The sequence below is a fragment of the Macaca fascicularis genome, chromosome 6, assembly GCF_037993035.2.
Source record: "Macaca fascicularis isolate 582-1 chromosome 6, T2T-MFA8v1.1".
Classification (NCBI taxonomy): Eukaryota; Metazoa; Chordata; class Mammalia; order Primates; family Cercopithecidae; genus Macaca; species Macaca fascicularis.
This window is the reverse complement of record NC_088380.1, coordinates 158376882-158398415: the sequence shown is the minus strand read 5'-3', so window position 1 is coordinate 158398415 and position 21534 is coordinate 158376882. Positions and strand designations below refer to the sequence as shown.

Below are 21534 nucleotides of genomic sequence, written 5' to 3'. Positions count from 1 at the left end.
TGGCCAGGTGCAATGGCTCATGCCTGTGATCCCAGCACTTTGGGAGGCTGAGGCGGGCAGATCACTTGAGGTTAGGAGTTCAAGACCAGCCTGGCCAACATGATGAAACCCCATCTCTAATAAAAATACAAAAATTAGCCAGGTGTGGTGGTGGGCGCTTGTAATCCTGGCTACTCGGGAGGCTGAGGCAGGAGAAGCACTTGAATCCGGGAGTGGAGGTTGCAGTGAGCCGAGATCGTGCCACTGCACTCCAGCCTGGGCGATAGAGCGAGACTCAGTCTCAAAAAAAGAAAAAAAGAAACAGGTATTATTAGTAAGAAGTAGCTAAATGGCTTTCTAGAATTCCTAAGGCCTGAAAGCATTCTCCACAGTTCAGTAACAGATATTTACCTTTAAACACCAAAGTGTTTTTAAAAATTCGGAACCATTTCAGGTGGAAACGTCCTGTCTGATATGATGCCCTTGGGGCTATTGATGCATGTGCTTATTTGCCCTTGCATTAAATAACTACTGGTTCTGAAATGGTTTGGAGGCCTTTTCTCACTCGATTTCATTGCATTGGGCCACGTGTCTGACTCAAAAAGTACCACTCATTCCCTCATAAACATTTTCTCATTTGTTTTCTCTAATATTGAGCAGCTTAAGGAAACCAGAGAACTAAGATTATGAGAAACACAAGCAAGTAAAAAGTAGGTAGTCTTTGAGAAATAGCCCAGGGGTTGTCCCACATACACAGCACCAGCTTTTGTCTAGAGACTCTGACTCTGTCTTCTTCCAGTTCTTTCTGCTTCCTTTCTCTGTTCTCACTGGCTTTCCCATGGGCAAAGTTGCCAGAGAGCTGAGTTCCAAGTAGGTGAAGTTATGATAATAAAAAGCACAAGCTTATACCAAAGAACAAACTGACTGATATTTCCCAGTTGTTAAAAGTGGTGGTAGGGCTGTGGTGGGTGGCAAAGCATAGTCACTAATTTGCAATTGTCAGCTCAGGTGCTCATGCTCAATTCTGCCCCCAGGTGACTGTGCTGGACAATGGGGAGCCCTCACTGAAGTCCACCTCCAGGGTGGTGATAGGCATCTTGGACGTCAATGACAATCCACCTGTATTCTCCCATAAACTCTTCAATGTCCGCCTTCCAGAGAGGCTGAGCCCAGTGTCCTCTGGGCCTGTGTACAGGCTGGTGGCTTCAGACCTGGATGAGGGTCTTAATGGCAGAGTCACCTACAGTATCAAGGAGAGCGATGAGGAGGGCTTCAGTATCGACCCGGTCACAGGTGTGGTGTCATCCAGCAGCACTTTTACAGCTGGAGAGTACAACATCCTAACGGTGAGCAGACAGAAGGAAGCCACAGAGGGAGGAGTGGCATGCTGGTTAGTGACCTTCTTTGAGAATTCAGGAGGAGGGAGACAGCCCGCCGTCATGAGGGAAGTAGTACTCTCCTTCCTGGCCTTCTCCCAGAGAAACTGGGAGTCCCAGCTTCAGCCAAAGGATCAAATTCTGGGTCCTTCTCTTTGAGGGCAATAAGGTCTTTGCCTGGGAAATCCCCTCGATTCATAGAAAGAAGGATTTAGTGAGAGTAAGGGAGGATTTGGAATCAATAAGCCTGGGTTCCAACCCTAGTACTGCCATTTTACACCTGTGTGATCTTGGACAAGTCATTTAACCTTTGTTTTATCATTTGTAAAATGGAGATAAGAACGTTTTTCTTGTGAGAAGCCAATATATCAAGTAGCTAGTGCACGGGTGCTTCCATCAGTCAGCCTGAATTCAACCCCAGTCTCATTGCTAGCCAAGCATTTCATCTGGTAGGTGAATTGACCACGCTGAGCCCTAGTTTCTTCTTGTAAAAAAGAGATGATAACAGGACCTCTTCCAAGGTTATTGTGAGGATTAAATCAGATATTGTGCACAAAGCTCTTAGAACAAGGCCTGATAATAGTGAGAATTCAATAAATTCTAGCTTGTTAGGTTTATGGTAGTTGGGAAAAGCAAAGGGCATATGTATGTAAAGTTCAATTTAGGAAGTAGCACACAGTAAGTCTTCAGTTAACAGTGACATTTATTATTTTTATACTAACCATGAGGTTCTTGAGCACAGGTTATATGTTTTGTTCACCACCATGCCTGCAGCAACTGGCAGGGTGCCTGTTTACAGCAAGCCCTCAAGTGTGCATCAAATGAATGAACGACTGCATGAGAGGCCAGCTTGGTCAGAATCACAGAACGCTCTGGTTCTCATCCTGGCTGCTTGGGTCTTCTTGTCTCTTGCCCTCAGTTTTGGTGTTGGCCTCCTTTCAGATCAAGGCAACAGACAGTGGGCAGCCACCACTCTCAGCCAGTGTCCGGCTACACATTGAGTGGATCCCTCAGCCTCGGCCGTCCTCCATCCCCCTGGCCTTTGATGAGACCCACTACAGCTTTACGGTCATGGAGACGGACCCTGTGAACCACATGGTGGGGGTCATCAGCGTAGAGGGCAGACCCGGCCTCTTCTGGTTCAACATCTCAGGTGAGGCGAGGCTGAGGGCCCAACGAGGGCCAGGCCCTCCTGTCCTTATACACCAGCTCTAGTTTTCCTGCTACAGTCCTTCTGAGACCTCTCAAGGTCGGGCTCCTTGGCACCCCCTCTTTCAGCCCTGAGGGCGGACTGCCTCTTTCCTGGTTCTCCGGGAGCACAGGCAGTAAGAATGCCACGAATGCCAAGCTTTCCTTTCACTCCAGCCACGATCTCTAACCCCGGCCAGAGTTGGCAGTGCCTCCAGTTGCCCCAAGAACCTGGGAGACCTAAGATGGTCCAGGAAGACTCAGAGCAGAAACGCTTTGTGTTTCCTTTTCCGCCTCAATGTGAAAATCATAGTTGACAGTGAGCCTGCCATCAGCTATACCCTGGGGCCATGCTCAATGTTCTGGCTTCAGGTTTTGCCCTTGAGATCAGGGGAAGGTGCCCATTCTCATGTTAGGAGGCACTTGGATCCAGGCTCTGATGGCCTTCTCTGAAATTCCTCTCTGTCTCTAAATCAAGGTTTTGTTTCAACATCTGGGGGTCACAGAACCCTTCAGGAATCTGATGAATGCTTAGGTCCTCATTCCAAAAAGTTGTGTGCACAAACACACACAAATGTAAACCTGCCTACAATTTAGAGGATTTATAGGCTCTTTGAAACCCATCCAGGGATTCCAGGTTAAAAATCTCTAAGAGTTTCAGCACCCACATGAACATGGAGTCCTGGTACAGTTTTCTGTCCTGGCTAAGAGTAGGATAGGACGTATGCCACTGACCCAAGCTCTTTGAAACTCCTGGACTTACTTCCAGTTCTGGTTTACTGCTCTTTTATTTGACTTTTTTTCTTTAATACCGAATTAATGCATGTACTCTCTAAAACATTTTGAAAGCACAAATTGGGCTGGGCACAGTGGCTCGCACCTGTAATCCCAGCTATTTGAGAGGCTGAAGTAGGAGGATCACTTGAGGCCAAGGCTGAGGTTATAGTGAGCTATGATTGCACCATACACCCCAGCCTGGGTGACAGAGTGAGAGCCTGTCTATAAATAGGTAAATGCGCACATACAAATAAATGCAGAGAAGAGAATAAAAATCACCTAAAGTTCCACCAATCAGAAGATAATCCACTGTTATAATTTTGATGTGTTTCCTTCTTGTCATTTTTCCTTTACACGCACACGCGCGTGCACGCGCACACACACACACACCCTTAGGGTTATATTAAAATATTGTTTTATAATATTTTTAAGTGTAATATATCATGAACATATTTCCATGTCACTAAACATATTTCTATATACATTTTAAAAACTTCATGTTATTTTACATTTGGATTCTTATAGTTTATTAATCAATTTGATTTATTAATAAAATTTAAATGAAAATAACTTGACAACAACTTGACAGAATAAATTACACTTTTGGGACTGGGGAATAAACTACCACCATCACCCAGATCTTTACCACCTTTACCACTTTTACCATCTTTACCACTGTGGACTTTACCACCACGTCCTCTGAGCCTGACAACCAAAGCCTGTCTTATGCTGTGATGCCTAAATCACTGAGGTTGTGTGTGCTTTCTCCCCACTCCCACTCTAGGTGGGGATAAGGACATGGACTTTGACATTGAGAAGACCACAGGCAGCATCGTCATTGCCAGGCCTCTTGATACCAGGAGGAGGTCGAGCTATAACTTGACTGTCGAGGTGACAGATGGGTCCCGCACCATTGCCACGCAGGTTAGAGGCCTCAGCTGGGGACCGCTGTGTTGAGAGGAGATGGAAGGCCTCCTTCGTTGGGATGAGGCTACAGAGGTTTTTTGTGGATGTGGTGTTCCTCAAGGAACACTGAATTTAGAATCAAGGTTCTTGTCTAATACACTCTGTAATTCTGTGACCCTGGGAGAATTCTTGCTCCCACTCTGAATCTGTCTATAATTGGAAGCTTGTTTAAATGAGCAGTTTTAATTAAAGATAGAGTACCATGGGGCTACCAATGGGTATAGGGGGATGATGACTGGGTAAGTGGGGCTCTGAATTTCTATTCTGGCTTCAGACAGAGTTTTATCTGTTTCTTACATTTGGATTTCACACAACATTTCACTTGATGGAAAGGCCCTTCAAGAAAATTTTTGTTTTTGAAAAATACTAGACTGTGTAGCATCTGAAGGTCTTTTGATTTTGAAATACTATCATTCATTCAACAAATATTTATCGAGTGATTGCTGAGTGCCAGACACTGTGCTAGGCCTGGGTGGTACAGGGAGGTCCAGACAGACCCAGTCTCTGTTCTCCTGGGGCTCGCAGTGGACCTTCTCCCTGACCTCCCTCCCTAGGTCCACATCTTCATGATTGCCAACATTAACCACCATCGGCCCCAGTTTCTGGAAACTCGTTATGAGGTCAGAGTGCCCCAGGACACCGTGCCAGGGGTGGAGCTCCTGCGAGTCCAGGCCATAGATCAAGACAAGGGCAAAAGCCTCATCTATACCATACATGGCAGCCAAGACCCAGGAAGTGCCAGCCTCTTCCAATTGGACCCAAGCACTGGTGTCCTGGTAACGGTGGGAAAATTGGACCTGGGCTCGGGGCCCTCCCAGCACACACTGACAGTCATGGTGAGTAAATGGAAAAATCTGGTGAGAATATGCTTGCATGTAGATGTGTGGGGGTGGACGTGCTTGGAGACATGCTGAAGGTCCCCTTCCCTGGTGAGCCAGGCACACCAGTGCTCATAAAGACCATACATGAGACAGAGCTGTGACATTTCACAGCTGGCCAAGGGCACCTTCCATAAGGGATGCCTGGAAGTGAAGGTAGAGATGGGATGGCTGCCAAGGAAACTCCCGTCAACCTCAGCTTTCTCTGGATTCACCCCAAATATTCTCCAAGAGCTATCTCCCTGCTCAGTGACTTCAATGTGGATTCATATAGTGTCAGAGCTGGAAGGGACATGGAGGCTTTCCCACTGAGAGCAAGGACTAGGGTTAGGCCAGCAAGCCATGCAGGACACAAAATGTAAGGAGGGCTCACTCTCTCTGGGCCATGCGCCTGCATTTTTATGACCCCAAGAGTCGGGGCCTCTTTAAATTTTGCACCCTACTTGCCTACCCCTAGTTCTATCCCTGATCCTGCCCATTTGTCTCATCTTACACCTGAAACCCACAGAGAAAGACAGACTTGCTCACTGCCATATAGTTATTTATGATGGAACCAGAATTGGAGTCTGGCCTCCTGTCTTAAAGATCAGGGTTCTTGTGCTAATTTATCATCCTCTGGGCGTATAATATGTATTCAAGGCTCTGAGAAGTCCTGTAGCAAAGAAAACTGTTTGCATTTAATTCAGTGCTCCCCAAATTTACGTGACCATATAATTTTTTTTCCCTGCATAACATGTTAACATCTTGAAGAATGAGTATTATTCTCTGAGACGTAATTTGAAAAACACTGCTTCTCTGCCTATTTCTGCCTTTCTCCTAAAATAGAATTATCCATTAAAATAGCTGAGCCTAGGAATCATTGACTGACAAATTTACACAAAAGAAGAAAAAGAGCATAGATTAGAACAAGATTTAAAAGAATACGGAGAGTTAGTTACAACTGGGCATATTTTAAATTGGCATTCTAGTTCATTGACCTTACCCTAACCCTGCCTCGTCCTAATTCCGTTTGCTGCTCACCCAATTACCCCTTTGGGCCCATAGGTCCGAGACCAGGAAATACCCATCAAGAGGAACTTTGTGTGGGTGACCATTCGTGTGGAGGATGGAAACCTCCACCCACCCTGCTTCACCCAGCTCCACTATGAAGCAAGTGTTCCTGACACCATAGTCCCTGGCACAGAGCTGCTGCAGGTCCGAGCCACGGATGCCGACCGGGGAGTCAATGCTGAGGTCCACTACTCCCTCCTGAAAGGTGAGAGGCCTGGCCATGAGCTCAGAGGATGGGTCAAGATGCTTTAGAAAGAAAGGAAAGCACTAGAGGCATGAATTTGCAAATTAATCGAGTACCAAGCTCGTTAAGCCTTGGCAAACAATAATTCTAGAGCATTCCCTGGGACTACCTAAATTAATGCACTTCCAAAGATAGTATTACTATCCAGAGACAGTAATAACATAACTACTACAGTATGAGTAAGGACCACTTATGCTGTGGGAGAATTTGCATATATATTATATAAACCCACCAGTGACCAAACATGTAGAAGATATTTATGAAGTCCATGCAACATTTAAAAATGTAATAACTTCATGTATGTATGTTAGAATATTTTATGAGTTGTATGGCATAGTTTTAGAAGTAATTTTTATTTTCTGATAAGGCTGCACAGTGATTTAGTATCTATTATATGGTTTTCTTCATCTGAAAAATGGGAATAATTTTACCTGTGCCAGAAAGTCATTGCAAAGATTAAAAGAGAAAATGTATGTTGGCCAGGCGCGGTGGCTCACGCCTGTAATCCCAGCACTTTGGGATGCCGAGGCGGGCGGATCATCTGAGGTCAGGAGTTTGAGACCAGCCTGACCAAGATGGTGAAACTCCATCTCTACTAAAAATACCAAAATTAGTCGGGCATGGTAGCACACACCTGTAATCCCAGTTACTTGAGAGGCTGAGGCAGGAGAATCGCTTGAACCTGGGAGGCAGAGGTTGCAGTGAGCTGAGATTGCACCACTGCACTCCAGCCTGGGTGACAGAGCAAGACTCTATCTCAAAAAAGAAAATGTATGTTAATATATGTTGTAAATTGAAATATTGTACAAATGCCAGGGGCTACTACTATCATTGATAAGTGTTAATTATAAGCAATTACTATAACAAAAGCGATAATATCCAGTATCCAACTAGTTATTATGATAATTTGTAATAATTATAATACATAATTAATGATATTTAATAGTAATAATTATATTTAATAATAATACTTCATAGAGCTAGTTGCTATGAGAAACAAAGATGAACATAATTTGCTGTCTGCCCTCGCAAGACCTAATGTTCATTTATTGCATGCCAGCAGCTTATACAGTAGCTACTGGTACTGTATAAAGCCAGTAGCTTTAACTTTTCTTTTTGGAAGAAACAGTTGCCATATAACAGAAGTCTATTCACCCCCAAAGAAGAAAAATATGGTTTATAATGCATTGCTTGCTTTTTGTGATTTATGAAATGAAATCACATCTTTTATCTCATTGCCAACCTCACTGATGGAGATAATGACTTTATTTTCCAGATAAGATTAGTTTTAAAATATTCTTCTATAAGGCCGGGCGCGGTGGCTCAAGCCTGTAATCCCAGCACTTTGGGAGGCCGAGACGGGCGGATCACAAGGTCAGGAGATCGAGACCATCCTGGCTAACATGGTGAAACCCCGTCTCTACTAAAAATACAAAAAACTAGCCGGGCGAGGTGGCGGGCGCCTGTAGTCCCAGCTACTCGGGAGGCTGAGGCAGGAGAATGGCGTAAACCCGGGAGGCGGAGCTTGCAGTGAGCTGAGATCCGGCCACTGCACTCCAGCCTGGGCGACAGAGCGAGACTCCGTCTCAAAAGAAAAATAAAATAAAATAAAATAAAATAAAATAAAATATTCTTCTGGTTATAGAAGTAACACATGCTCATTTTTGAAAACATGAAAAATACAGGAATGTATAAAGAACACAACACACAGCCATCATTTTCATCACCCCAAAAGAATGATTTTCTGTCTTTCCCTCTCATCTTGCCCTATGCATATTTTTGTAATATTGAGATCATAATGAATATACAATTTTGTGCCCTGATTTATTTCTTTCAGCAGTGTGATATTATATCATAAATTATAATCAGAATTACATCTAGGTTGTTAACTTAGCTGCTTTTAATGGAATCACTTTAAAATGACTACTTACTCTTTAAAACCATGTTCTTTGACTGAATTTAGCGGTTATGTGACAAATCACCTAACCAGTCAGCTGGAGAAGGGCTTCAGAGGTGGAAGAATCAGATTGAAAGTTTATGACAAAACTTAGCCATTTGCTTTGCCGTTGAAATAATAAAATATGCACCCATGTGATAGAGGGAGTAAGACATGTAAACGGCAGTATTTTCTCAAGTGTTAAGGCCTGTACCTGTGGTGGTGAGCAAAACGATTCAACTATTACTCATTTAATGGCATTAAAAGGTTTTTGGGCATGGAGAAAGCACTCCTCTTTAAATTACTCAAGCTCCCTGATAGAATGAAGAACAAAGCCTCTGTTGGGTTCTAGAATGTCTTGTCGTCTTCTCTAACACCTGCCACTCTTTGTCTACCAAAGAAAGAGGATAGCTCACAGGCTCAAACCTTTTGGCAAGCAGTAGATTTTATCTCGATTTTAATAGGGTATTTTTTCTTTGACTTCTTTTTATGATAACTTCTGATTTATGGTAAGCAATACAGTGTTTTTATTTAAAGAAGCAACATAATATTACCTTTAAAATATTTATCAAATTTTGAGTGAATTTATTTAAAGGAAAACATCAATTAAATAATAGTGTAACATAACACAGGCAATAGATGGATATTGAAAAAATTATAAAGATGATGTGAGAATGCCTAGAGTTTAGGAAATACAGGCATGGGGCAAAGACATTTGCTCAGGAGCCTCGAGATATGGGTGTTCTATATAACCAAAGCTATTAAAAATCATATTAAAAATGTAGCCAGGCACGGGGGTGGCTCATACCTGTAATCCCAGCAGAGGCTGAGGCTGGAGGACCACTTGAGCCTAGGAGTTTGAGGCTGCAGTGAGCCATGCTCACATCACTACACTTCAGCCTGGGTGTCAGGCAAGACCCTGACTCTAAAAAAAAAAAGGTTGTACAAAATATGGTTACAAATTCTGTATAATGCAAAATGAAGCTTTTCCTACGAAAGCCTTCACTGAAATTCAGGGTGGAGTGTGCTTTTCCTATGGAGCCTCCTTGTTTGGTTTCAAAGACCTACTATAGCTTTGGTTTGTAGCTTAAGTTGTGTCCCAGAAACTTCGTGATAATTGACAGTGTGATATGAAGCACCTACTACGTGCAACATGTTAGAGATTTTATAAAGTATCTACTCTATACACTATATCCATGGTGGATGTACACTATATGCAGATTTTGCTCTGTCCAGGTTTTGTCTGATGGTCCCTTTACTGATCTAGAAAGCCTAGTTGATAACCTCTCGAGGGTGTGGCAAACTTGTTTGTCTTGTCTTCTGTTTCAGGGAACGGTGAAGGTTTCTTCAACATCAATGCCCTGCTAGGCATCATTACTTTAGCTCAAAAGCTTGATCGGGCAAATCATGCCCCACATACTCTGACAGTGAAGGCAGAAGATCAAGGCTCCCCACAATGGCATGACCTGGCTACAGTGATCATTCACGTCTACCCCTCAGATAGGAGCGCCCCCATCTTTTCAAAATCTGAGTACTTTGTAGAGATCCCTGAATCAATCCCTGTTGGCTCCCCAATCCTCCTTGTCTCTGCTATGAGCTCCTCTGAAGTTACCTATGAGTTAAGAGAGGGAAACAAGGATGGAGTCTTCTCTATGAACTCATATTCTGGCCTCATTTCCACCCAGAAGAACTTGGACCATGAGAAAATCTCGTCTTACCAGCTGAAAATCCGAGGCAGCAATATGGCAGGTGCATTTACTGATGTCATGGTGGTGGTTGACATAATTGATGAAAATGACAATGCTCCTATGTTCTTAAAGTCAACTTTTGTGGGCCAAATTAGTGAGGCAGCTCCATTGTACAGCATGATCATGGATAAAAACAACAACCCCTTTGTGATTCATGCCTCTGACAGTGACAAAGAAACTAATTCCTTGTTGGTCTATAAAATTTTGGAGCCGGAGGCCTTGAAGTTTTTCAAAATTGATCCCAGCATGGGAACACTAACCATTGTATCAGAGATGGATTATGAGAGCATGCCCTCTTTCCAATTCTGTGTCTATGTCCATGACCAAGGAAGCCCCATATTATTTGCACCCAGACCTGCCCAAGTCATCATTCACGTCAGAGATGTGAATGACTCTCCTCCCAGGTTCTCAGAACAGATATATGAGGTAGCAATAGTGGGACCTATCCATCCAGGCATGGAGCTTCTCATGGTGCGGGCCAGCGATGATGACTCAGAAGTCAATTATAGCATCAAAACTGGCAATGCTGATGAAGCTGTTACCATCCATCCTATCACTGGTAGCATATCTGTGCTGAATCCTGCTCTCCTGGGACTCTCTCGGAAGCTCACCATCAGGGCTTCTGATGGCTTGTATCAAGACACTGCACTGGTAAAAATTTCTTTGACCCAAGTGCTTGACAAAAGCTTGCAGTTTGATCAGGATGTCTATACAGCAGCTGTGAAGGAGGACTTACAGGACAGAAAGGCACTGGTGATTCTTGGTGCCCAGGGCAATCATTTGAATGACACCCTTTCCTACTTCCTCTTGAATGGCACAGATATGTTTCATATGGTCCAGTCAGCAGGCGTGTTGCAGACAAGAGGTGTGGCATTTGACCGGGAGCAGCAGGACACTCATGAGCTGGCAGTGGAAGTGAGAGACAATCGGACACCTCAGCGGGTGGCTCAGGCTTTGGTCAGAGTCTCTATTGAGGATGTCAATGACAATCCCCCCAAATTTAAGCATCTGCCCTATTACACAATCATCCAAGATGGCACAGAGCCAGGGGATGTCCTCTTTCAGGTATCTGCCACTGATGAGGACTTGGGGACAAATGGGGCCGTTACATATGAATTTGCAGAAGATTACACATATTTCCGAATTGACCCCTATCTTGGGGACATAACACTCAAGAAACCCTTTGATTATCAAGCTTTAAATAAGTATCGCCTCAAAGTCATTGCTCGGGATGGAGGAACGCCATCCCTCCAGAGTGAGGAAGAGGTACTTGTCACTGTGAGAAATAAATCCAACCCACTGTTTCAGAGTCCTTACTACAAAGTCAGAGTACCTGAAAATATCACCCTCTATACCCCAATTCTCCACACCCAGGCCCGGAGTCCAGAGGGACTCCGGCTCATCTACAATATTGTGGAGGAAGAACCCTTGATGCTGTTCACCACTGACTTTAAGACTGGTGTCCTAACAGTAACAGGGCCTTTGGACTATGAGTCCAAGACCAAACATGTGTTCACAGTCAGAGCCACGGATACAGCTCTGGGGTCATTTTCTGAAGCCACAGTGGAAGTCCTAGTGGAGGATGTCAATGATAACCCTCCCACTTTTTCCCAATTGGTCTATACCACCTCCATCTCAGAAGGCTTGCCTGCTCAGACCCCTGTGATCCAACTGTTGGCTTCTGACCGGGACTCAGGGCAGAACCGTGACGTCTCTTATCAGATTGTGGAGGATGGCTCAGATGTTTCCAAGTTCTTCCAGATCAATGGGAGCACAGGGGAGATGTCCACAGTTCAAGAACTGGATTATGAAGCCCAACAACACTTTCATGTGAAAGTCAGGGCCATGGATAAAGGAGATCCCCCACTCACTGGTGAAACCCTTGTGGTTGTCAATGTGTCTGATATCAATGACAACCCCCCCGAGTTCAGACAACCTCAATATGAAGCCAATGTCAGTGAACTGGCAACCTGTGGACACCTGGTTCTTAAAGTCCAGGCTATTGACCCTGATAGCAGGGACACCTCCCGCCTGGAGTACCTAATTCTTTCTGGCAATCAGGACAGGCACTTCTCCATTAACAGCTCATCAGGAATAATTTCTATGTTCAACCTTTGCAAAAAGCACCTGGACTCTTCTTACAATTTGAGGATAGGCGCTTCTGATGGAGTCTTCCGAGCAACTGTGCCTGTGTACGTCAACACTACAAATGTCAACAAGTACAGCCCAGAGTTCCAGCAGCACCTTTATGAGGCAGAATTAGCAGAGAATGCAATGGTTGGAACCAAGGTGATTGATTTGCTAGCCATAGACAAAGATAGTGGTCCTTATGGCACTGTAGATTATACTATCATCAATAAACTAGCAAGTGAGAAGTTCTCCATAAACCCCAATGGCCAGATTGCCACTCTACAGAAACTGGATCGGGAAAATTCAACAGAGAGGGTCATTGCTATTAAGGTCATGGCTCGGGATGGAGGAGGAAGAGTAGCCTTCTGCACGGTGAAGATCATCCTCACAGATGAAAATGACAACCCTCCACAGTTCAAAGCATCTGAGTACACAGTATCCATTCAATCCAATGTCAGTAAAGACTCTCCGGTTATCCAGGTGTTGGCCTATGATGCAGATGAAGGTCAGAATGCAGATGTCACCTACTCAATGAATCCAGAGGACCTAGTTAAAGATGTCATTGAAATTAACCCAGTCACTGGTGTGGTCAAGGTGAAAGACAGCCTGGTGGGATTGGAAAATCAGACCCTTGACTTCTTCATCAAAGCCCAAGATGGAGGACCTCCTCACTGGAACTCTCTGGTGCCAGTACGACTTCAGGTGGTTCCTAAAAAAGTATCCTTGCCGAAATTTTCTGAACCTCTGTATACTTTCTCTGCACTTGAAGACCTTCCAGAGGGGTCTGAAATTGGGGTTGTTAAAGCAGTGGCAGCTCAAGATCCAGTCATCTACAGTCTAGTGCGGGGCACCACACCTGAGAGCAACAAGGATGGTGTCTTCTCCCTGGACCCAGACACAGGGGTCATAAAGGTGAGGAAGCCCATGGACCATGAATCCACCAAATTGTACCAGATTGATGTGATGGCACATTGCCTTCAGAACAGTGACGTGGTGTCCTTGGTCTCTGTCAACATCCAAGTGGGAGACGTCAATGACAATAGGCCTGTATTCGAGGCTGATCCATATAAGGCTGTCCTCACTGAGAATATGCCAGTGGGGACCTCAGTCATTCAGGTGACTGCCATTGACAAGGATACTGGGAGAGATGGCCAGGTGAGCTACAGGCTGTCTGCAGACCCTGGTAGCAATGTCCATGAGCTCTTTGCCATTGACAGTGAGAGTGGTTGGATCACCACACTTCAGGAACTTGACTGTGAGACCTGCCAGACTTATCATTTTCATGTAGTGGCCTATGACCATGGACAGACCATCCAGCTATCCTCTCAGGCCCTGGTTCAGGTCTCCATTACAGACGAGAATGACAATGCTCCCCGATTTGCTTCTGAAGAGTACAGAGGATCTGTGGTTGAGAACAGTGAGCCTGGCAAACTAGTGGTGACTCTAAAGACCCTGGATGCTGACATTTCTGAGCAGAACAGGCAGGTCACCTGCTACATCACAGGTAAGAACACCTGTCATGGACTGTAGGCTCTGGAATGTATTGAAAAACATCCAGGAAGAGGTGCCCTAAAATGGGTTCATGTCCTGGGTTTGCCACTTATTAGCAGTGTGACCTTGGGCACATTTAACTCCCTAGGACCTCAGTTTCTCCACCTATAGACTTGGTATGCATGTTATGATTCACCTCACAGGCATGCTGGTAAGATCTGTAATTTATAGAAAGCACCTATACGTTAGAAAGTGCTTTCCAAAAAGGATGTCTCGTTATTTCATGTGAGTCATACTCTAACTGCTGTGAGTTGTGTTTTGAAAGATGGAGGAGGCACAAAGAAAGTTGCGTGATCCATGAAAATTCTGTCAAGTGACTATCTTTATGGAGAGTGTCCTGCCCAGGGAAAGTCGTGAATGATAAAAAAACGCTTCTTAGTCAATCACAGGTCCTAAGTGTAGGAATGACAGCGCTTCCTTAGGTATAATTCCCTCATTTCTCATATGTGAAAACCAAGACCCAGATGCAGAATTTCAACCAAGGTCACACTCTTGTGCTTGCTTCAGGGCTGGGATTAAAACCCACACCTACAAGCTGCTTTTCTTAGTGGATACCTACTGTGAAACTAAATTACCCTATTCCCAATCCAGTGACTAAGCCAGCTAACCAGTGGCCATGAGAGAGTTTCTTCACTCCTGTGTCCTTTTTTTTTCTCACCCCAGGTGCCATGTCCCCCCCATTCCCATGAACATGGCTCCTTCTGCTCTCACAGCTGTCCAGTGAAAAGCTCATGAGTCTGTAATTCCGACCAAGAACCACAGACTCCTGAAGACATAGGATCAAAGCTGTTTGAAATACAGAGTTGTAGAAAAATAGAATCTTATCATCTTAAAATATCAGACTCCTAAAAACACAGAAGTCTTAAAATCTCAGGCTAATAGAGTAATAAATGTCAACATATTATCAATTCTTGGAGCAGTTGGATCTTAGAACTCTGGAATCTTAGGATCTCAGAGTGAGAAATCCATATTCCTACATTCTTGTCAGTGATTAGTGTCAAGGAAAGAAAGATGACTTAGCAAGCAAACCTAGTGCTCCTACAGAACCTCCACTTAGGGTGGGTCCTTAGTTACAAAATAAAACCTTGGAGTGTTTAGTGTTTTTGATTGCTTCCTACCTCTCCACTGTTATATAGCTATGCCTCTTAGACATTTACATAGAATTGAAATTTATTTCCCTTTAACTTCCTCCCATGCCTTCTGGGCCACAAAAATAAAAAACCCTCCCTTCAGCCACATATTTTGGAGTGATGCTTCTTGCATTGATAATTTCATTTAACAGGAGGCATTTGAAGTCTGAAGTAGCTTCATAACACCAAAAAGTGGACTCAGTGTAGAACTGTGGGTTCCTAGTTAAGGAAGGAAATGTTTGCTTTCCCAGCAATTCTAAAAAATGTGTCCAATGGGCAGCCACCTGTGACACAAAGCTGAGTTCATTCCTATTGCTTGGCTTCTGAAAGCTCTGCCCCATCTGTTTAGAGGGAGACCCCCTGGGCCAGTTTGGCATCAGCCAAGTTGGAGATGAGTGGAGGATTTCCTCAAGGAAGACCTTGGACCGCGAGCACACAGCCAAGTACTTACTCAGAGTCACAGCATCTGATGGCAAGTTCCAGGCTTCGGTCACCGTGGAGATCTTTGTCCTGGATGTCAATGATAACAGCCCACAGTGCTCACAGGTGAGAGCCTGGTGAGGGGCGGAGTGGGTAGTGGAGGCAAGGAAGGTAGAGTGAGGGGCGGGAGAACAGAGGGTGAGGGGCAGGAGAAGGGAGATTGAGGGGCAGTAGAACAGAGAGTGAGGGGCAGGAGAAAGGAGGACCAAGGGACCCATCTCTGAGGCCGGCCATCACTGATCTCACCTCCCTTGCTTCTCCCCAGCAAGCCTCAGATGAGTTCCCAGGGGCAGGGACCATTCTAGGTAATTCCTTGGCCCCCATAGGGATATACCAAGCTGTTCAAGACTCATGGTCCACATCTCTCCCCCTACATTCCCAACAAAGGTCTATTTCTCCGCAGAACATATCCAGAAGGAAAGTAACATACGCATTCTCCAAACACAGCCAGCCATGCCCAATGGGCAAACCCCTGGCACTGCTCAACTTGTTGACATGGCTCACTATTATCAAATACACTTATAGAAACCTGGCCCCAGACAAACCCCTTGCCCCATGCCCATATATGCACCTCTCCACATCGGCTGGGGTAATTTAGCCCATTGAGATGTCCCCTTTCACTTATACAGATACAAACATGAGATAGGGCAATTTCATTTGGTGAGGGACACTTTCTTAAGGACCTCATGTAATTCAACTCCAAACTTCCAGTGGGAACAAATGTTGAGTGGTGTGTGTGTGTGTGTGTGTGCGTGTGCATTTGTCAGGAGAGAAACTGTGTTCCTAGAGGCATAAACCAACAATTGCTATCATGGAACTTTGCTTTTAAACATATTTTTTAAAACACAGTAAGTAATTTTTAATTTTGAGAGGATTTACATTCTTTCAAAATTTACAGATAAACTGCTAACATTTTAATTTTATAACATCTCAAATTATCATAATCCAGCCATTCAGTATATATATACAAATGCACAGTTATACATACCCACACATATAAACAAAGGACCATCTACAACCCTACACACACAGGCAAATACCTATACATGTATACACATAAATATATAAGCATATACCTAAATACCTAGCACAATCATCCATATACTCACCCACACATGCAACTATACATAATAAATTCACATGAACATACTTACATATGCATTTGCATATATACAAACTTCAACTTGCTTGCACACACATATACATGTATAGACACATGCCTAGCAACACACATAAATACATATATCTCCTCACCTTTTCTTCCTCCGCTCTTCTACATGCCAGTCACATAAAGCATAGTAGAAAAAGAGAGTCTGGTTATTGGTATGCATGCAAAATGTCTTTTCAGGATCCGAGATGACCATATTTGGGGTGGTCTCAGAAGGAGGCTTTTTTGGGGAGAATGGTGGTCACCTTCCTTCTCTTTTCCCTTAGCCATCATTACAACCAACCTCCGTCCTCCCCATGCTGGGAGAGGCTGGGATCAGGCTCACCCTGGCCCTCCCAGAGATGATTCACAGCATCATTACAGCCAGAAAAAAGAGGCCTGGGGAACCACCTCCACACAGCCTGCCCAGGCATAAAACTTCCATCCACGCCTGTAATCCAAGCACTTTGGGAGGCTGAGGCAGGTGGATCACCTGATGTCAGGGGTTTGAGACCAACCTGGCCAACATGGTGAAACCCCGTCTCTACTAAAAATACAAAAAAAATTAGCCAGGTGTGGTGGCACGCACCTGTACTCCCAGCTACCTAGGAGACTGAGGCAGAATTGCTTGAACACAGGAGGAGGAGGTTGCAGTGAGCCAAAATTGTGCCACCGCACTCAAGCCTGGACAACAGAGTGAGACTGTCTCAAAAAAAAAAAAAAGAAAACAAGAAAATGAATAAAGTTTCCATCCAGGGCATGTAGGAGTCCATGCTTGCCCATACTCCACAGTGGTTGAAAGCATGATGCTTGGAGGCTGGCTCAGAGCCAGCCACTGAAGAAAAATTGAATTCTCAGGGAGCTCCAGCCTTTCCCCTCTGCCACTCCCTCAGATGCCGTGATAGGACCTGCAGCAAAGGGAGGGTGGGCCAAGCGATGGAGCCACTGGAGTCCAGACCTGACTCAGAGGTCAAGGGTCTGTCCTGGGAATATAGTCAGGGAGATGAGCTTAATAGCATGGCCTCGCCACAGAGGCAGGGGAGGTTGACCTGACACCTTCCAGAATGCTTGCATCAGGCTCATCTCTCCTTCCTCCTCCAAAAGCCTCAAAGGACTGGGTGGAAGAAGTTGTAGCCATCCCTTCTAGCCCTGCCTGTGGGCTTTTGGATGGCAGAACTTTTCCATTCTCTCTTTTCTGACTTGTTCTCTTGTCATCCTCTTCCTGTTTTAAACCTCAATTTTCCTTGCATGTTTCATCTTATTCTACCTTCTTCTGTTCCCCTCCCTCCCTCTCTCTGCTTCTCTTTCTCTCTCTCTGTCTCTGTTCATCTCTGCCCTCTTAGTGTCTCTCTTTCTGTTTCTGTCTCCCTCAGTCAGTCACTCTGCTTCTCTCTGGATCTGAATGCAGTTCCCACAGTCTCCCTCTTCTTTGTCTTTCCATCTCTAGCTTGTCTATACTGGCAAGGTTCATGAAGATGTATTTCCAGGACACTTCATCTTGAAGGTTTCTGCCACAGACTTGGACACTGATACCAATGCTCAGATCACATATTCTCTGCATGGCCCTGGGGCGCATGAATTCAAGCTGGATCCTCATACAGGTGGGTTTCCTAAGTTGCAGGATCAAGACAAGAACATCTTTACTGAATAGCAAGTGCGCAGTGCCATGGTATTCTCCTTGGAGAAGAAACAGGAGTTCACTCATCCATCTGCAAACATATATTGGCCCTATGTGCCAAGCATTGTACTGGTGACATAATAAATAGGCTGATAAGACAAGATTTGGGTCTTTACAATCTAGTGGGAAATGGAGTTGTTGAATTAGTGGTTTTAAATGAGCTAAATTAAGAAAAAATGCAGAATGCTAAGGGGATTAATTTCATTCTTTTAAAATTTATTTTAGCACAGCTGACTCCTTGGTTTCTCCTTTCCTTCCCTCCCCTCTGCCCTCCTTTTCTTTCCTTTTTTCCTTTTCCTTTCTCCCTTTCCCTTTTCCTTCCTTCCTTTCTTCCTTCCTTCCTCTTTCTTTCTTTCTTTCTCTTTCTTTCTCTCTCTTTCTTTCTCTCTCCCTCTTTCTTTCTCTCTCTCCCCTTCCTCCCTCCCTGCTTCCTTCCTTCCTTCTTGTTCTCTTCCTTCCTTCCTCTTTCTTTCCTTCCTTTCTTTCTTTCTTTCTTTCTTTCTTTCTTTCTTTCTTTCTTTCTTTCTTTCTTTCTTTCTTTCTTTTCTTTTCTTTCTCTCTCTCTTTCTTTCTTCTCTCTTTCTTTCATCTTTCTGTCTTTTTGCTAGCTATGGGAATATTTGGCAACAGAACTTGACTTGGGCTATGGAGTGGGGTTAAGTAAAACATCACTGAGGAAATGCCACTTTATGTGAGCCTTGCAGACACAGAAGAGTTAGCCAGGGGTGAGAGAGTGGGGGAAGGGGCACTCAAGGCAGGAGAATTCATGCGAAGACCTTCTTTGGGGAAATAGTACGCACACTGAGGACCTGAGAGAAGGCCAGAAACTGGTGCCCAGAGAGGGAAGAGAGAGGACAAAGAATGAGGCCCCAGGGTGGGCAGGGCCAAATCCCACCTTTAGAGCCACTGGAGGATTTAGGCAGGTGAGTGTCATGGCCAAGAACATGATCTCAAGGTATCTATGCTGCAAACCGGGGATAACGTCTTATAGAATTGTTGTGAAGATCACAAGTGAGAAACCATATGGAAGCCTAGCCCAGGTCTGGCTCAGTAGATGTGGTTGCCATTATCATTGTTACTAGCCAGGGGATACAGCAGAATAAGAAGCAGAAATTCCTGCAGGGTAGGCCAGGAGTAGCCAGGAGAGGTTGGGCTGTGAGAGTCTGGTGGAGTGGACTTCCTTTGGAAGACCAGCCCACCTAGGAGGGATTCCTGCCCTGCTGCTGCAGGGGAGGGTATGGGGATGGGCAGCACAGAAGGCCTAGGTCACAAGGGCCAGCTGCTGACACTTGGCTTGGGTCCAATAGCTCAAAGGATGACTTGGAGATACCTGAGCAGGAGGTGGCAGGGGAGAGGGGTGTCACAGGAAGCTGTCTGGGTAGATAGGGGACAATGTTGTCCTTCCTAAACCCAGCAGGGGCATGCAGAGTGACCCAGGCAGGTTACCTAACCTCTCTCTGCTGCTCTTTGCAGGATGATCAGTAAGGACTTAAAGAAAAAAAAAACTGGCATTTTTTCTGAATATGGAAATAATACATGTTCATGGTATAAAATTCAAGTAATGTAGGTATGCATTATGCAGAAATTGGAACGTCTGCATGATAACCCCTTCCTCCACAGATAAGGACTCTTGGTATATATTCTATCCAACTGGTTTTCCATGCATCTCCAAAATCTCTATATAATTACTTCATGAAAGTAGAATACTGTTTGTAAGTTGCTTTTCTTCACTCAGCTGTATCTCAAAGCTCTATCATAATTCATTTTTGGTTGTTTTCTGTTTTGTTTTTTTGAGATCGAGTCTCGCTCTGTCGCCCAGGCTGGAGTGCAGTGGAGCACTCTAGGCTCACTGCAAGCTCCACCTTCTGGGTTCATGCCATTCTCCTGCCTCAGCCTCCTGAGTAGCTGGGACTACAGGGACCCACCACCACGCCCGGCTAATTTTTGTGTTTTTAGTAGAGATGCGGTTTCACCTTGTTAGCCAGGATGGTCTTGATCTCCTGACCTCGTGATCCGCCCACCTCGGCCTCCCAAAGTGCTGGGATTACAGGCGTGAGCCACTGCACCTGGCCATTTTTGGTTTTATGGTGTTTTGGAAAAACCTCTCTCAAACCAGGTTTTCCCTCTGCTCTCACACCAAAGCAATCATCAACATAGAAGAATTCTGTGGCCAAATGTGTGTGGGTTTTCCCCATACAACAAGCAGCAGAGACCACTCACGCATCCTCTAAGTCAATTCTGACACTATCTACCTGGAGATAGTGTCAGATCCCACGGGTTGAGGGCTCTGTCCACAAGACTGTACCCCCTTACCCAGATACCAGTTGCAAGTCCAGGCCTCCAGAATGTCTGACCAACTGGCTTCAAGGTGGGGCTCCCAAGACTCCTTCTTTGGGTTTGATTAATTTGTTGGGACAGCTCACAGAACTCAGAAAAACACTTGTGTTTACTGGTTTATTATAAAGGATATTGCAAAGGATACAGGTGAAGAGAGGTGTAGGGTGAGACATGAGGAAAGGGGCTCCCGTGTCCTCCCTGGGCGCACCACCCTCCAGGAACTGCCATGTGTTCAGCTATGTGGAAGCTCTCAGAACCCAATCCTTTTGGGTTGTTATGGGAGCCTCATGATGTCAGCATTATTTGCCCCAGGGTATAAGGCAGGACCCTCTCTGGGGAGAGTCTTAAAACCCACAATCAGAAAAGGGGGGAAAGATGGGAGTCTTGCCTTGGGGCAGATGAAAGGAGAGCAGGAGAAGGTCGGAGACATCGTGCTTCCTGAGGCCTAACACACCCAACATTATAACAAAAGACTGTGTAACAAGGGCTGTGGGAGTTATAGGCAGAAGCCACGCATGAAAACCAAGATACATATAACATCATACATGGTATTTTACTGTGTGGCTAAATCATAATATACTTAACCAGTCCCTTTTTGAAAGACATATAGGATGATTTCAGTATGTTGCTATTATAAACAGTGCTGCAGAGAATATCCTTATACATAGATTTTTATCGTTGGGTTGATTATTCTCTAGAATATATATATTCCTAGAAGTGGAATTATGAACCAAAGGAAAAATGCATTTTATATATTGCTAGAAATTGCCTAATTGGCCTTTAAGAATATACCTATTTTTAGCTTGTTGGTGATGATCTTAAACTGGCAATGTGATGAAGTGCGTTTGGGAGAATCAGGGAGGTGAATGGGTGTGGGGGAATATAGGCTTAGCTGCTTTCCTGACTGTATTGACCCCCGCTTGCTGCGAACAAAACTCT

General features: G+C 44.7%; 2 protein-coding genes across 3 annotated transcripts in view; one reads left to right on the top strand and one right to left on the bottom strand.

The window, feature by feature from the left end:
* The window catches only part of FAT2 (FAT atypical cadherin 2), an 87841-nt gene that overhangs the window by 35752 nt on the left and 30555 nt on the right, over positions 1-21534 (top strand). The window contains exons 5-12 of one of the 2 annotated variants that reach the window (XM_005558312.4): positions 1014-1325; positions 2298-2508; positions 4105-4244; positions 4841-5122; positions 6209-6419; positions 9724-13776; positions 15303-15499; positions 18028-18181. In XM_005558312.4, the coding sequence (XP_005558369.3) occupies positions 1014-1325; positions 2298-2508; positions 4105-4244; positions 4841-5122; positions 6209-6419; positions 9724-13776; positions 15303-15499; positions 18028-18181 (5560 nt within the window). Of the gene's footprint in view, positions 1-1013; positions 1326-2297; positions 2509-4104; positions 4245-4840; positions 5123-6208; positions 6420-9723; positions 13777-15302; positions 15500-18027; positions 18182-21534 lie in introns of those variants that run through there. The other variant, XM_073994621.1, reaches the window with a different exon arrangement.
* The window catches only part of SLC36A1 (solute carrier family 36 member 1), a 97214-nt gene continuing 91083 nt past the window's right edge, over positions 15404-21534 (bottom strand). The window contains exons 11-12 of the mRNA XM_045394422.3: positions 16688-16706; positions 15404-15507 (exon numbers count right to left, since the gene is read on the bottom strand). Coding sequence (XP_045250357.1) covers positions 16705-16706 — 2 coding nt within the window. The 3' untranslated portion in view covers positions 15404-15507; positions 16688-16704. The remainder of the gene's footprint in view (positions 15508-16687; positions 16707-21534) is intronic.